This window comes from Elephas maximus, chromosome 2 (assembly GCF_024166365.1).
Source record: "Elephas maximus indicus isolate mEleMax1 chromosome 2, mEleMax1 primary haplotype, whole genome shotgun sequence".
In the NCBI taxonomy this organism is placed as follows: Eukaryota; Metazoa; Chordata; class Mammalia; order Proboscidea; family Elephantidae; genus Elephas; species Elephas maximus.
Window position 1 is genome coordinate 173,447,593 of NC_064820.1, and position 15,977 is coordinate 173,463,569.

The 15,977-nt window shown below is 41.0% G+C and overlaps 1 protein-coding gene across 2 annotated transcripts in view; it reads right to left on the reverse strand.

Annotated features, from left to right (window-relative positions):
- The window catches only part of TIMD4 (T cell immunoglobulin and mucin domain containing 4), a 76,998-nt gene extending 68,876 nt beyond the window's left edge, over positions 1 to 8,122 (reverse strand). For both annotated transcript variants that reach the window (XM_049874199.1, XM_049874198.1), the window contains exons 1-2: positions 8,054 to 8,122; positions 2,463 to 2,804 (exon numbers count right to left, since the gene is read on the reverse strand). In XM_049874199.1, coding sequence (XP_049730156.1) covers positions 2,463 to 2,804; positions 8,054 to 8,111 — 400 coding nt within the window. In that variant the 5' untranslated portion in view covers positions 8,112 to 8,122. The remainder of the gene's footprint in view (positions 1 to 2,462; positions 2,805 to 8,053) is intronic.
- Positions 8,123 to 15,977: the final 7,855 nt, after the last annotated feature.

Below are 15,977 nucleotides of genomic sequence, written 5' to 3' on the forward strand. Positions count from 1 at the left end.
GGTAATTCTACTCTGTCCTATAGGGTCCTATAGGGTCGCTATGAGTCGAAATCGACTTGACGGCAACAGGTTTGGTGTCGAGTTTTATTTTGTTCTCTGCTGCAAACCTAGTACCTATCACAGTGTCTGCTATACAGCTATTGCTGTTTTTAGTTATTGTCCAGTTGGTTCTGACTCATGGCGACCTTATGTATAGTGAAAACTGTGAGAGCCGGAACTTAACGGACTACCTTGTTTTTCCAGGTCTCACAAGTTTCCCACCTTTAACAGGGTGCAGTCTCACCACTTTTCTATTGCTAGTTTTAGTGGAAACTATTTTAGTTTTTCTTCTCTGGCAGGTTTCCACCATACACAGGTTCTGCTTTCGCAGTTTTTACCATATAACAGCGTGAATGATGCCTGGCCCTGTGCCATCTTCATGATCATTGGTAAGCAGACAATGTTCTGTTGAGATCCATAGGATTTTCACTGGCTAATGTTTGTAAGTTGACTACCAGACTTTTCTTTATAGTCTGTCTTAGTCTGGAAGCTCTGCTGAAGCCTGTCCTCCACAGGTGACCCTGCTGGTATTTCAAATACTGGTGGCATCACTTCCAGCAATATATCAACAGGCAAGCCACCACAGTATGACAAAATGACAGATGGGTGATGGCTGGCATACAGCAGTGGCTCCAAAAATATTGCATGAGTGAGTAAATGAATGAATGGCTTCATCAAATGTGAGCCCAAAATATGCAACACAGGGTGAGAATGTAGTCTCTTTCAGATACTAAAGATTGATTTGTGCCAATACCACTCATCCTTTAAACATTTGAATTTGGGTTCATTAGCCACAGTTTATTCTACAGATCTTATCCTCTCTTATTTATGCCAAATTTCCACTAACTCTAACGGACCAGAAAGGTACCATTTATTTCAAGTGAACTTAGAAATGACCCTATAGATACTAAGGTCAACAAGTATTTTATAAAATAATAACTGATTCTACTAGACTTAAAAAAAGATGACTTGGATTAGAGTTATTTAACTTTAATGAAAGTCATTTTCCTCTTCTGTAAAATAGAAATAATACCTCCTATCACACGAAGTGGAAACCCTGGTGGTGTAGTGGCTAAGTGCTACAACTTCTAACCAAAGGGTCGGCAGTTCAAATCCACGAGGTGCTCCTTGGAAACTCTGTGGGGCAGTTATATTGTGTCCTGTGGGGTCACTATGAGTTGAAATCAACTCGATGGCAACAGGTATCACACAAAGTTGCTTTGAGAGAAAAATATACTGATAAATGTGAAAGCTCTTTAATTAAATGCATCCACATCATTGGTTTTCAAATTTTAGGGTGTATTAGAATCTCCTGGGAAGCTTGTCAGGCATACACATATCCAGACCCTACCTCCAGGGGTGCCTGTCCCAGTAGGAAAAGAGCCCAAGGATCCTCCAGGTGATGTCAATGCAGGTGGTACACAGAACTCACTTTGAGAAGCTCCATTCCAGACAACCATTAAAGGTGATTATTGTTAGCACTGGTGATTCAGTGTTAGAATTCTTGACTTCCATGCTGGAGACCTGAGTTAAATTCCCGGCAAATGCGCCTTACGTACAGCCACTACCCAGCTGTCAGTGGAGGCTTGTGTGTTGCTATGATTCTGAACAGGTTTCAGTGGAACTTCCAGACTAAGACAGATTAGGAAGAGAGACCTGGCTATCTACTTCCAAAAATCAACAATGAAAACCCTATGGATCACAATGGTCAGATCTGCAACCCATCATAGGGATGGTGCAGAACTGGGCAGTGTTTTGTTCCATTGTGCATGGGGTCACCACGAATTGGGACCAACTCAACAGCAGCTAACAATTGTTAGCATAATTCAAATCTTAAGAGTTCCAGCCATATTTCAAATTTCATCAAAAGCAACTGATAGTTACTGAAGGAAAGAACACCTAAAAATGCTATGACTGTCTCCAAACCCCATGCTGTCTTCCAGAGGCCACAAACTATTCATTGGCTTATGGGCTGAAGCTGGCTCATGGACACATTTTATTTAGTTAACATGGCACTTTTAAAACTTTTTTGAACTCTTTTCCAACATGCAAAAACCAGTGTACTTCATATAAAAATTAGCAAATCTGAAAACACTGGGGCCAGATTTCTGCCAGGCAATGATCTGCTAAATAAATAGAAGCTTCCCTCTTCAGATGGGCACTGCAATTGGCTGGCCCCCCTCCCCCAACCCCACCTCCTCCTCACCCCCCATTCTCTCATTCCTGTGACCTTCTCAGTCTCCATGGGCATTGGAGTTTTCTCATCTGATCCACGTCATGGCTTCTCTAACCACCACCAGACATTTCGGGTGTAACCTTCTTCCCACTCATTGCATAGGCAACCACAGCCCCTTCACCACCACAGGTTCCATGAACCCCCTGAATCTATCTGTCCACAGACATGTGTTCCTTCATGCACTCACCTCTCTTCAGCAGAAGGCGAATGTTACTCTTCACATCATTGAACCAGCCAGGCACCTCTATGCGGCAGCAGTACAAGCTGCTGTCACCTTCGTTGGTGTTTGAGATGGTCAAGGAAACGTCACCACTCTGGATATTACCTGGAAGTCTGTACTTCACTGACTGTCTCCAGAGCACCTTCGTTCCATCAGTGTGGAGAAGTTCCTCATTACACTTGGAACTGGGACACTGGCCTTTGCCCCAGCACATACTGTTCCTGCCCGGAGACCAGGATGAGTACTTACAGGGCAACGTCACTGACTGACCCAAGAATGCTGTCACGACAGTCTCTGAAGTGGCTGGTGCTGTGAGAAAAGATGAGAAAACTGGGTTGAGCAGTACTAAAATCTTCCAAATGCTGTACAGTGATGGTGCAGATAGGTGCTTCTCGGAAGAGGAAATGAGTTGATAGTGTATATGTTTCTTTAGCATAAATTCTACTGTGCCCTTTAATGCTGCTGCTGAGCTCCTAATCTCACCACTACTTTTATCCCCTAATTGGAGCCAGCTGACTGTCTCAATCTTAGTCTCCAAAGTAAGACCTTTTTGCTGATTTTAACACTCTGACCTTGAGTACCATTCAATAAAGCATTTTTTAATCTCTTCAATGAACAAACCTGACCCAGTAACTTAGTTCTATTAACTCACATAAACACCAGGTCCAAAAACAACACTCTACCCAATGTATTTCAATGAGCAGTGATCATCTACTACTGAATCAAAAGTCTTCCAACACCTCCCTCTGTCTTTCAACTCAGAGAGTACTATAGCAGGAAGATAGGCTGTTAAACTATATGTCATGCCATTCCTTTCTTTTCAGAACTGGAAGTGGAAACTAATTGCTCTGGACCATAATATGAAGTTAGCCAGAGTTCATTGATTTTTTTTTTTTTTTTTTGATGTTAGCATTGAAAGGGACCAAAAGAATTATCTAGAATGGCAGCTGTGACATACAAAAGGCTGGGAGCTTTGGTTTACCACATTTGTTATGTGAATGGAATGTTTCACCATTCCCAAAATGAAGTATCATTTTTCCCAACCCTGCCTGCTCATCAGCATGACCTGGAGAGTTTGTTAAAACTGCATATTTTATTGTCCAAGTCTGAGCCAGAATTTCTGATGTCAAAGCCCATGGATCTGTACTTTAACCAGATTTTCAAGGTCATCCTGATGCAGATAACTACTCACTCAGTGTTTGAGAACCACTGTACACGTGCTTCTAAGATAACTTACATCTCTAACAATCTGTGAAATATTCCCGCTGCTGCAAATGTTAAGCCCACCGGTCGACTTGAGCATCAGAAATTTTTCTAAAACAAAGTGAAGCAAAATGCTACTGAAGTGAGAGTCAGGCAGATCATCAGGATCACATCCTGCTCCCTCTTGGGTACCTGGATCTCTGTTCATAGTTCCCTCTAAAGTACCCTCCTGTGGGACTTTCCAGTCACTAACTTTGCTGACCCATGGCCTAGTTGTGTAAGACATGGGCAGCAATGCCCTTTTCCTCCCTGACCTAGTTGTCAAGAAACCCAGATATCCCTTTCCAGGAGAAGGTGAGCATGGAACCCCATAGAGCAGATGGAATGATGTACTTTCCACTGTTGGCTTTTGCAATGAAAAGGCATTACAAATTCAGACCAGCCTGGAACCCTTCCTGAATCCAGTCTCTTCCTAAATGCTGTGGGACATCCATTTTGCCCACAATGCAACCAAGTAAAGAAAGAAATTCATTGTCATCACCCTCAGCTGGTTTTGCAACATATAACACACACGCCTGAAACTACTAACTTCTAATGTATGAGCTTGTTCCTACTAAAAATAGGTAAATTTATTTTTAAAAAATATATGTGCAAGAATTATTTCCACTGGAGATTCAACAGTTTGTTCTCCCAAGTATCATAGCACAAAGGGAGGCATCCTACTACTCAATAAGAAAAGAACCAATAGAAAAACTAGCAAAGGCAATAACAGGCAATTTCTAGACGAGGAAATATCAAGCCATTAAATTTCACCAATTACACTGGAAAAAATTGAGAACCAGATAATAAATACAAGTGTTGGCTAGGATATGAGTAAACAAGGACTCGGGCACTGCTGGGAGGGACCTAGGAAACAACTAGCCTGCTGGGGTCAGTTGGAGTGAAGTGGGAGTGTGAATAAGTGCAGCCACACTATGGGCAATTGAGCAGTTTCTATTAACATTCAACGTGCATGTTTCCAAGGTAGACCCTAGCAATTTCACTTTTTATCATCCCTAGAAAAGCACACGTGCACAAGAAGACATATCTGCAAATGTTTATTGCAGCCTTCATACATACATTAATTTTTTTTCCAGTTGCCATTGAGTCAGTTTCTACTCATGGAAACCCCATGTGTGTCAGAGTAGAACAGTGCTCCATAGGGTTTTCAATGGCTGGTTTTTCAGAAGTAGATCACCAGGCCTTTCATCCAAGGCATCTCTGGGTGGGCTCGAACATCCAACCTTTTGGTTAGCAGTGATCACATTAACCGTTTGCACTACCCAGGAACTCTGATATATGTGAATGGAACAATGCAAACGTTCATTCTTGGGAAGGCTAAACCATGGCACACTCATTCCATGGAATTTTGTGTAGATGACGAATAGAATTAGATAGAGCTCTACGAATTCACATGAAAATCACCAAGCCATTCATTAATGTATGAAAAGGGCAGATTTCAAAACAACACATAAATATTAAACCATTTTGTCCAATATAAAAATTAAATAATTTGCATTTTTTGTGGTTACAGACATATGAGAATAAATGCATAGAGAAACATCTGATAGGAGATACACCACACTCATGTGGCAGTTACTTCTCTGATCAGAGGAAGGAACTGGGACTGGGGTAGTAGTCAAAAGGGACTTTAGTTTTACAGCATTTTTATTTCTTCACAAAGAGTGTTTCTGTATTATTCACATGATTAAAAAATAATTTTACAAAAAAGGAAGCAGTCAGCTTGGTGTAGGAAAAAACCACCCATCAGGCTTATGTTGTAAACTTCATTCTGCCATTCACTGCTTTTGTGTTCTTGGAAGAAAAGCCACAATAATCTAGACCTCATTGTCATCATAAGGCAAAGGGGATAATATTCGCCTCAGAAATAGTTCTAAGGTTTACATAAGCTAAGGTATCAAACGTCACATGAGTTAAATCAGAGTAAGTAACTGGGCACTTCAGAGTTTAGAAATAAGAAACTATTCCTTCCAACTGCAAAAATGTCCTGGAGTAAAGGAATCAGTGGTCTCAAATCATTTTCCCCTTTGGGGAATCACTTGGGAAGTTGGGTACAACTTAGGTTCTGGTGCCAGCCTGGTTCCTTCTCCAGCTGGTGACCTTGAGTGAAGCCCTTCCCCAACCTGGGTCTCAGCTTCACCACCTAAAAGTGAAGGACTTGATTAAACATCTCTTAAGAGCTCATCCAGCTCAGATCCTCAGGGATTCTGAGCAGTCACTAACTTCTAAACTGGTAGTTTTAGAAAAGGTGTGCACACAAACACACATACACAAAATAAATAAAGTAACAAAACCAGTTGGCTAGATGCTGCTGCCTTCTTCAAGCAAGCTAGGAGAAGCCCACTCAATCAATCAGTGACCAGCCAATAGCAGGAAATGTGGGCATTCCCTGGCAACTTTCAGCATAACAAAATTTCTACATCATCTCCCTAGGACAAGATAAAGACCAATAAAAAACAGTGATAAAGAAACAAACCCCTCTCAAAAAAATGATGCCAAACCCAAAGAGAAGGTGACAGGGATGGCTTTCATTCAGTCAACAGTGACATACTGTGCACTTGGTGCTGGAACACAAAGCACATCTGCCCTCCTGGAGTCCACAGAGTACTTAGGGAGGCCGGCAGTTATGTGAGCAAGACCACAGGGTGATAAGCTCTCTGATGAAGGAATTCCAGGGGCTACAGGGGCTCCCAGACCAGGCTGTGGGCTGTGGGGTGGTCAGGAAAAGCCTGACTTAAGCAGAGATGTGAGGATGTGTGGTGTTAGAGAGTAAAGAAAGGCAGAAGAACATCAAAACACGGTGTGAAGGGTAGAGGGAGTATGTTACACTTGATTTCACCAAAGTGTAGGTGTTTTCTCATGCAGGACATTTGAAACATTTATAAGTGAAGAATCACGGACTTTTAAAACTATAGGGGACATTAGATATTGCTCGATGGCTAACCAGAAGGTCAGCAGTTCAAATCTACTTGCTGTTCCTTGGAAGCCCTATGGGGCAGTTCTACTCTCTCCTATAGGGCCTCTGTGAGTTGGAATTGACTCCATAGCAACAGGCAGTCCTAGATTATTAAAACTTATCTCGTCCCAACTTCCAACAGAACAGAACAAAAAACAATTTAGTCACACTCCTAAGATCAGCAGTTAGTGACCAAGATGCGACTGCAACTCAGCCCATAGCACTGTCTTCTCTACTACATGCATGCCAAAGAGCTTAACAGGTCAAAACCAAGTGTGTATATTTGTATCGTCTAAAACCTGGAAACAAAGTGCAGAAATGTTATCTCACATTGAGGAGAATGAAGAAAACCAAAGACACAAAGGAAAGATTAGTCCAAAGGATTAATGCACCACAACTACCACAGCCTCCACCAGACTGAGTCCAGCACAACTAGATGGTTCCCAGTTACCACCACTGGCTGCTCTGACAGGGATCATAATAGAGGGACCTGGGCAGAGCTGGAGAAAAACATAGAACAAAATTCTAACTCACAGAAAAAGAACAGACTTACTGGCCTGACAGAGACTGGAGAAATCCCGAGAGTATGGTCTCTGGACACACTTAAATCTCAGTAATGAAGTCACTCCCAAGGTTCACCCTTCACCCTATAGATTAGACAGCCCATAAAACAAAACCAGACTAAATGAGCACACCAGCCCAGGGGCAAGGACTAAAAGGCAAGAGGGGACAGGAAAGCTGGTAACAGGGAACCCAAGGTCAAGAAAGGAGAGTGTTGACATGACATTGGGTTGGTAACCATTGTCACAAAACAATATATGTTCTAATTGTTCAATGAGAAGCTAGTTTGTTCTGTAAATCTTCATCTAAAGTACAATAATAAAAAAATAAAAATAAAAAAAAACTCATCTTGTAGCTATGTCCCCAACAGAACAGAACAACAAAAAAACAAAACCTCCTTAAAACGAAGACAGTAAGAATTATAACAGGGGCACTTTTGAGAACAAATTCCCCTGACTCAGACTGCAAAGGAAATTTCTTTCCCCCATTTCAGCTTACCCATTATTTTTATGTCTCTCCTTAAATTGACATTTTTGACGTGAGCACAAATTATTCCCACCCTAAAACCAGTCTGTAGATAACTCCCTGTGTAAAAAGGCAGGGGAGAGATCCTTCAAAGAAGAAAACCCAGGAGGTGGACAGATGGGGAGGGCTAAGGAGGCAGAGATGCAGACATGGAGTTGGCTTTGCTTTACTGAGCCCAAATCAGTGCATGGGAACCTGTCACAGGAGGACAAGCCCTCAGAGACACCTACATGATAGGCTTCAGAACACTTACTCAGATAAAGCTGCCCGAACTCAAACACCAGCCACAGAATGACGGGCCCTTTGGACATTTTGACTGTTGACAGGTCCCAGGAATCTGCCTGCCTGTCCAAAGTCCATTTCTTATACCCTGTTAATGCTGACAGGGCGGGACCTTGTAGTTTCATTTCTCTTTTTGCCTCATAATCTTCCCTTTCCTCCCTCCTGAATGGCTGCCTTTGGTTTGGGATGTAAGTTAAATGTGCTGAGTACTTTTCTCGTGGCCACTCATGTGTGTGTGTGTGAATGCGTGGTGTGATGATGTTGGCAGACGTGTACCTCTCTGCTCATCCGCATGTGTGTACATGCGGATGTGCATGTGTAAGCTGTGGGCATCTGGACTGCTCTGCAGCTTGTGATAAAATGCAGTTAACTGTCCAGCTGTCCACACTGGCATTTTTTACACGTGGACTCCTCATGGGAGCCAAAGGAAAGTTAGACCAGAATTTGGCTCCACTCCCGTTCTGGGTTCTCCCTAGATCTGACCCTTCACCCCCTGGTTCAGATAATGGAGACAGAAAAGCAGGGCTACAATCAATAGTTACATAAGCCAAAAAGACCATTAGAGTTTATTGGACACATAAGAACAGGTTTTGTAGAGAAAGCGTATTGTGGTTTTTAGTACAAGTGCAAGGACAGGCTCAGACATCAGACAGGCCTCGGGTCCAGACCCAACTTCACCATTTGTTAGTGAAGCCACTTGATGGGAAAGTGCACGAAAGATAATGCATGAGCCATACAACGAGACTTGAACTAGATGATACCATGGCCCTTCTGAACTCTACAGATTCAATGACATACCCAGCATCACAGAACAAGTCAGAGGAGGAATCAAATCAATGCTTGCTGACAAGATGTGCTTCCTAAAGCAGAATCTTATCGTCATCGTTATTTATTGACTGCTTAATTATATGCCATGCACTGTTAAGTGATCTAGATGTATTATTTAATACTCATAACCCTAAGAAATAGATATTATTTTTCCCATTTAGCAGACAAGGAAACTGAGGTATGAGGGGATTAAGTAAATTACTCAAGACCCACAGCTGAAGCATTGTAGAACCAGGGCTGAAATCTAGGACTTCACGATTCCTAAGTCCTTGCTCTTAATCATTATACTCTCCTTTGAGCTGTGACCCATAGGGTAATTCAGCCATAAGACCAAGCCTATCTGTGGTTAGCCCCCATCTAGCCCCAGAGGAGGAATTTGAGCATACATAAACAGTACAGATTTTTAAAAAGAACCCTCATTTGACTGCAATCAAGCAAGCCTCACTCACCACTGCTCACAGTAAAGGTCTCTGTGAACATACAAATATTGGGTTAGGCTCTGGGCTTGGAGAAGCCAAGCAAAGCAGGGGGTGGGAGTGAGACCCAGAGATGAAAGTAAAGGGATTCAGAGACAGTCTTTCCACTGAATGTCCACTGACCTGTGGGATCCTTTTTCTACCCCATCCCCAGGAGACCAAGAGATTTAATCCTTGAACAAGCTGAATGGTCTCAATAAAAAACTTATAAATATTGATATTAATGTCCACCAGCAATACCACCCATCACCATTAGTAAAGCCACAAGTTATGAGCTTCTACCATGTACCTAGAACTTCTAATTCATCGTTAGTGTGTCATTGTTAAATATAAATGGACAGCCCAGAAATAAACCTACACATCTATGAACAACTGATTTTCGACAAGAGTGCTAAGTCCATTTGATGGGGAAAGAAGTGTTTCTTCAATAAATGGTGCTGGGAAAATTGGATTTCCATATGCAGAAAAATAAAACAGAATCCATGTCTCATACCATATACGAAAACAAATTCAAAATGAGTTAAGGAACTAAATGTGCAAACTAAAACATAAAATTCTTAGAAGAATAAGCAGGGGCAATGCTGTCAAGCCTAGCTTTCAACAATGGATTATCTAAGGTAATAACAAAAGCACAAGTAGCAAAAGATGAAATAAATGAGATCTCATAAAAATTTAAAGCTTGTTGGCCAAAAGACTACCAGAAAAAGTGAAAAGACAAGCCACCAACTGGGAGAACATCTTCAGAAACCATACACATCCAACAAGAATCTAATAACCAAAATGTATATATAAAACTTCAACGATTTAACAACAAAAAGACAAATAACCCAATCATAAGATGGGCAAAGGGTTTGAATAAGCATTTCACCAAAGAGGGCATTCAAATGGCCACCAAATACATGAAAAGATGTTCAGCATCATTAGCCATCAAAGAGATGCAAATCAAAACCACAATGAGTTACCAGTTTACTCCCCCTAGGATGGCTAACATAAAAAAAGAAAGAAAGAAAGAAAAGAACAAATGTTGGCAAGGATGTGGGGAAATTGGAACTCTTATTCATTGTTGGTGAGAATGCAAAATGTACAGCTGTTGTGGAAAACAGCGTGGAAGTTTCTCAGAAACTAAAAATAGAACTACCATTGGACCCAGCAACTCCACAACTAGGTATATACCCAAAAACCTTGAAAGCAGAGACTCAAAAAGAGACTTGTACACCAAAGTTCATTGTAGCACTATTCACAATAGCTAAAATGTAGAAACAATTTAGATGTTCATCAGCAGATAAATGGATAAACAAAATGTGGTACATATATCCAATGAAATACTATTCAGCCAGTAGGAGAAATGAAATCTTGATACATGCTACAGCATGGATGGAGCTTGAAGACATTATGCAGAGTAAAATAAGCCAATGACAAAAGGACAAATATTGTATGAACACATTTATATAAAAAAGCAAATGTGTAAAATCAAACGTATTACTGGTGACCAGGGGTGGGAGAGAGATGGGAAAGTATAACTAACAGTCATGGAAAAATCGTATTGATTAAGGGTAGAGATGCAAAGCCCGTTATTGTAATTGCTGTCAATAAGTTCTACACCTGTAAAAAGTTGAATTGGTAAAAGTTGTGTCATAGATATATTTACAACAATGACAAAAAAAAAAAAAAGAGTAGCTGTTGAGGCTGCTTATGTATAACCAAACACCTCATGGGATTTGGTTTCTTGATTTGGAGGTTTAAGGTCATGGTTTCATGGGACATTCCAATTAATTGGCCTAATGCCATGTTTAGTGCTTCTGTTCTACTTCCTTGTTCACTGTGTGGTGCCTGGGGCCTTAAAACCTTGCAAGAGGCTATCCAAGGCACAACAATTGGTCTCTATTTACCTGAACCAACAGAGGAAGGACAGTCAGAAATAGGGGGAGGGCATGGAATGTGCAGCTAATTGCCTACATTGACAACTGCCTCCTTTGCCATGACACCAGAAGAACTGGATGGTGCCAGGCTACCATTACTGAACATTTCCATCAAAGATTCCATAGAAGAATTCTGATCAAAAGGGAGAAAATGCAGAACAAAATTTCAAACTTTCATGGACTCTAGACTTTCTGGAGCCATGGAGAGTGGACGAACCCCGGAAACTATTGCCTGAGACAACCTTTAACCTTAAACCAAAAATATCACCTGAAGTCACCTTAAAACTGAGCAATAGTTTAGCATAACTAATAAAAAGTTTTGCCTTGAGCATTATGCTGTTTTAAGAACTATCTATGTAGGGTCAAATTGACAGCAGCAACTCGAAAGATTAGATAGAAACCTGAGGAGACAGTTTGTTTATGTTCAGAGGGAAGAAAAACTCAGAAAAGGAGAGTGAGAATGGTTGGTTTGCACAACTTGAAGAATGTAATCAGTGTCCTTAAATTATATATGTAGAAAATGCTGGATTGGTTATGTTTTGATGTGTATTTTCTCAACAACAACAATAAAATAAATGAAATTTAGAAAGAAAAATATATATAATAAGTGGACTACCAAGGATCACCAGACATTTGATGAAAGTCTTCAATGTAAAAAAGAGACCAAAAGAGGCAGGAAAAAAAAAAAAAGAAAAAGAAACCCAGGGGGAAAACAGAGACAACAGAGAGAGCAGAAGAAAACAAAACAATACTAAAATTCTCCAAGAAAGAAAAATTTTACATCCATGAGAAAGAAGAGAGAAGAAGAAATCACAGAACAAGAAAGAGCTCTTGGAAATCAAAAAATATAATACCCGCCACAAAATTTTATGGAAGATTTGAAAAATAAAGTTAAGGAAATTTCCTATAAAGTATAACAAAAAATCAAAGATATGAAAAACAGGGGAGAAAAGATAATAGAAAATTCAACCTATAAAGTTCAGATGACTAGGAATGTTCCAGAACATTAAAATAGAAAATAGAGGGAGGAAATTATTAATGAAATAATAAACCAAATTCTCATAACTAAAGGACATGAGTCTCTGACTGGGAGGGCCAACCAAATACCGACTCCAATGAATAAAAAGACTCCTCACAAAAAGGTACATTACGATGAAAAATGAGAACATCAGACTAAAGAAAAGACGTTAAAAGATCCCAGAGGAAAAGCAGAACAAAACAAAACAAAAATTGCACTGAAAGGATTAGGAATGAGGATGTCATTGATCTTCTAAATAGCAAAGCTGGAAAATAACGTAGGAATGCTTTCAAAATTCAGAGGGAAAAATGATTTTAAACCTAGAATCCTATTCCCAGGCAACCTATTACCAAATGTTTTAATAGTACAATAAAGAACTTTTCGGACGTGGAAGGGTTTAAAATTTATTTCCCGTGCACTCTTTCTTAGAAAGCTATGGGAGGGACATATGTAGCCAAAAAGGAGAATTAACCAGGAAACAGAAAAGCATGGGATCTAGGAAATAGGAGGTACAACTCAGGGGAAGGAAAATTCCAGGAAGACAGCTGCAGCTGCACAGTAAAGCTAGAGAGTGACTATTTCAGTTATCTACGGCCACATCGGAGCATCAGAAAGCACCCCAAAACCTAAAGCCTTAACAACAACTCCTTATTACGTCTCATGGTGCCTCATATTGGCCGTGCTCAGATGGGCAGTTCTCATTCATTTGCAGTGGCTGGAGTTGGAGTCATCTGAACATGAGATGGCTGATCATGAAAGATGACATTTCCTCTCACGTGTGATAAATTGGTAGACTACACAGCCAAGAGGAGCTTAAGGCGATCTGACGACTAAATGTAGTGTGGTAGCCTGTATGGGATCCTGGAACAGAAAAAAAGCACATTAGGTAAAAAACTAAGGAAATTTGAATTAAATATGGACTGTGATTAGGAAACCCTGGTGGTGTAGTTGTTAAGAGCTGTGGCTGCTAACCAAAAAGCCAGCATTTTGAATCCACTAGGCGCTCCTTAGAAACCCCATGGGGCAGTTCTACTCTGTCCTATAGGGTCGCTATGAGTCGGAATCAACTCAGCAGCAACGGGTTTGGTTTTTGGTTTTTATGGGCTTTGGTTAATAATAATGTATTGATATCGGTTTTTTTTAGTTGTAACATATGTACCATACTAACATAAGAAGTTAATAATGGGGGAACTGGGTTTTGGGTATATGGGAACTCTCCATACTATCTTTTCTTCTAAAATAAAAACGATTTTTTTTTAATGCATTAATTCCTTTATTTTAGAAATAGAGAAGTCAATAGGAATTTGGTATCTAGAAACAGTCACACACTGGAGAAAGTGACTAACCTATTTTCCTTTTTTCAATAAGTTAGAGTCCATGTAGAGAGGGTTCAGGGAATTAACACACTCCCTAATATTGTATGTCCAATTTGTGTTTTTGTGTGAAAGCATATTATTCTTAAGAGAGGGCCCATTGCACTATCAGATATTCCCTGTCTTTGCCACCTTCTGTTTTTCCTTATGGACTTTTGCCTCTGGAGAACCAGTTCTCCCTCATTCTCAGGCATTGCAGTCAGGTGGTATTGATTTCATTCATGGCCACAGTGATTGGTTCAGAGACAGGTAGGTGACCCAAACAAAGCCAAGGACATACAACTTGAGGTGCTTACTGGGACTTTTGAGATACAGGGGCCCTCTCTATTTTCCACTGGCCCTTGAACTGTGAGAATGTGAGCCTGAAGCAAATGTTACCCATCCTGCCACCAATGGAGGAAGCATGCCTGATAAGAGAACTAATCAAGCAGAAGACAAGTGGAGAAACAGAGAATGCCTAAGTCCGTGACATGCTCTGAGCTCCTAGAACAACGCATATCACTGAGCCAATAAATTCCCTTTTGGCTTAAGCCAATCTGTGTTGGGTTTTCAGCCACTCGGAATCAATAGACCCCAAGTTCTTACACCTAGAAGAATCTCGACATAGTGATGATTTGCCTGGATGACTTTAAAGTTTTTTCCAAGCTTGATAGTTGTCTTAGTTATCTAGTGCTGCTATAACAGAAATACCACGAGTGGACGGCTTTAATGAACAAAAATTTATTCTCTTACAGACTAGGAGGCTCAAAGTCCAAATTCAGGGCACTAGCTCTAGGGAAACTCTTTCTCTCTCTGCCAGCTCTGGAGGAAGGTCTTTGTCATCAATTCTTCCCAGTGGAGGAGCTTCTCAGTGCAAGGACCCCAGGTCCAAAGCACATGTTATTTTCTTGGCTCTTGTTTCTTGGTGGTATGAGGTCCCCCTGCCTCTTTGCTGGCTTCTCTCTTTTATATCTCAAGAGAGATGACTTAAAACAAAACCTAATTCTGTAGATTGAATCCTACCTCGTTAACATAATAGAGGTAGGATTTACAACACACGGAAAAATCATATCAGATCACAAAATGGTGGGGAATCACACAATACTGGGGATCATGCCCTAGCCAAGTTGGCACATATTTTGGGGGGACACAATTCAATCCATAACAATAGTTTATGCTATAATCTGGTCCAGCCACCTGTTCCACCCCAACTTTTTAATCATTCAGCAAGCACTTGTCCCACCTAGCAGGCTCTAGGTATGTGAGAATTCTGCTAGGGTCTGGGAAAAAAGAACCCTACTCCTTATGTTTTAGGAAATGAAGACTTCAGCCAGGAAGACTTATGTGCAAAAGAATACTTAATATATCATTTGTACGTCCACAGATCTCTAACGAGTCTATAAAAGCCCTACAACATTGACATCACTCAGGCATTACATTCTAATTAGAGTTAAAATTTTTTTTACTGTGGTAAAATGTGTATAACATAAAATTTGCCATTTCAATCATTTTTTAAGTGTACACTTCGGTGGCATTAATTACATTCACAGTGTTGTGCACTATCACCACCATTTATTTCCAAAACTTTTTCCATTACCCCAAACACAAACTCTGTGCCCATTAAGCAGTAATTTCCCATTCCCCTCTCCTCCTGGCCCCTGATAACTACAACTTTGTCTCCATGCATTGCCAATTTTAGATATTTCATGTAAGTGATATCATACAATATTTGTCCTTTTGTGTCTAACTTAAGGTCCCTGGATGGCACAAACAGTTTGCATTCGACTACTAACCTAACGTTGGCTGTTTGAACCTACACAGTGGCACAGTAGAAGAGAGGCCTGGCTATCTGCTTCTGTAAAAATTACAGCCAAGGAGGCGGAGCCAAGATGGCAGAATAGACAGACGCTTCCATCGATCCCTCTTTACAACAAATACCCAAAAAAACAAGTGAAACGAGTATATTTGTGACAAGCTGGGAGCCCTGGGCATCAAAGGCAAGCTTAGACAACGAACTGAGGGACAGGGGAAGGAAGAGACCATTCAGAGGTGGAGAGGAATTGCTGGCCCTGAATTGCAGGAAGCCCTCAGGCACCATTCCTGGAGTGGTGGCGGTGGCAGCAGGCTGGTCCTAGCGTTCAGCCACAGATTCTTCAGGGAGAAGCAGCCAGGCACACAGCCCACTCACACCTCCGGAACCTGAGGAGAAGGGTGCTCTCGGCAAAAGCTAAGTACTAGTGTATATTTTACCACGCCCTCCCTGCCCCCAAGCCATCTTCAGCAGCTGAATCCCTAGGCCTGA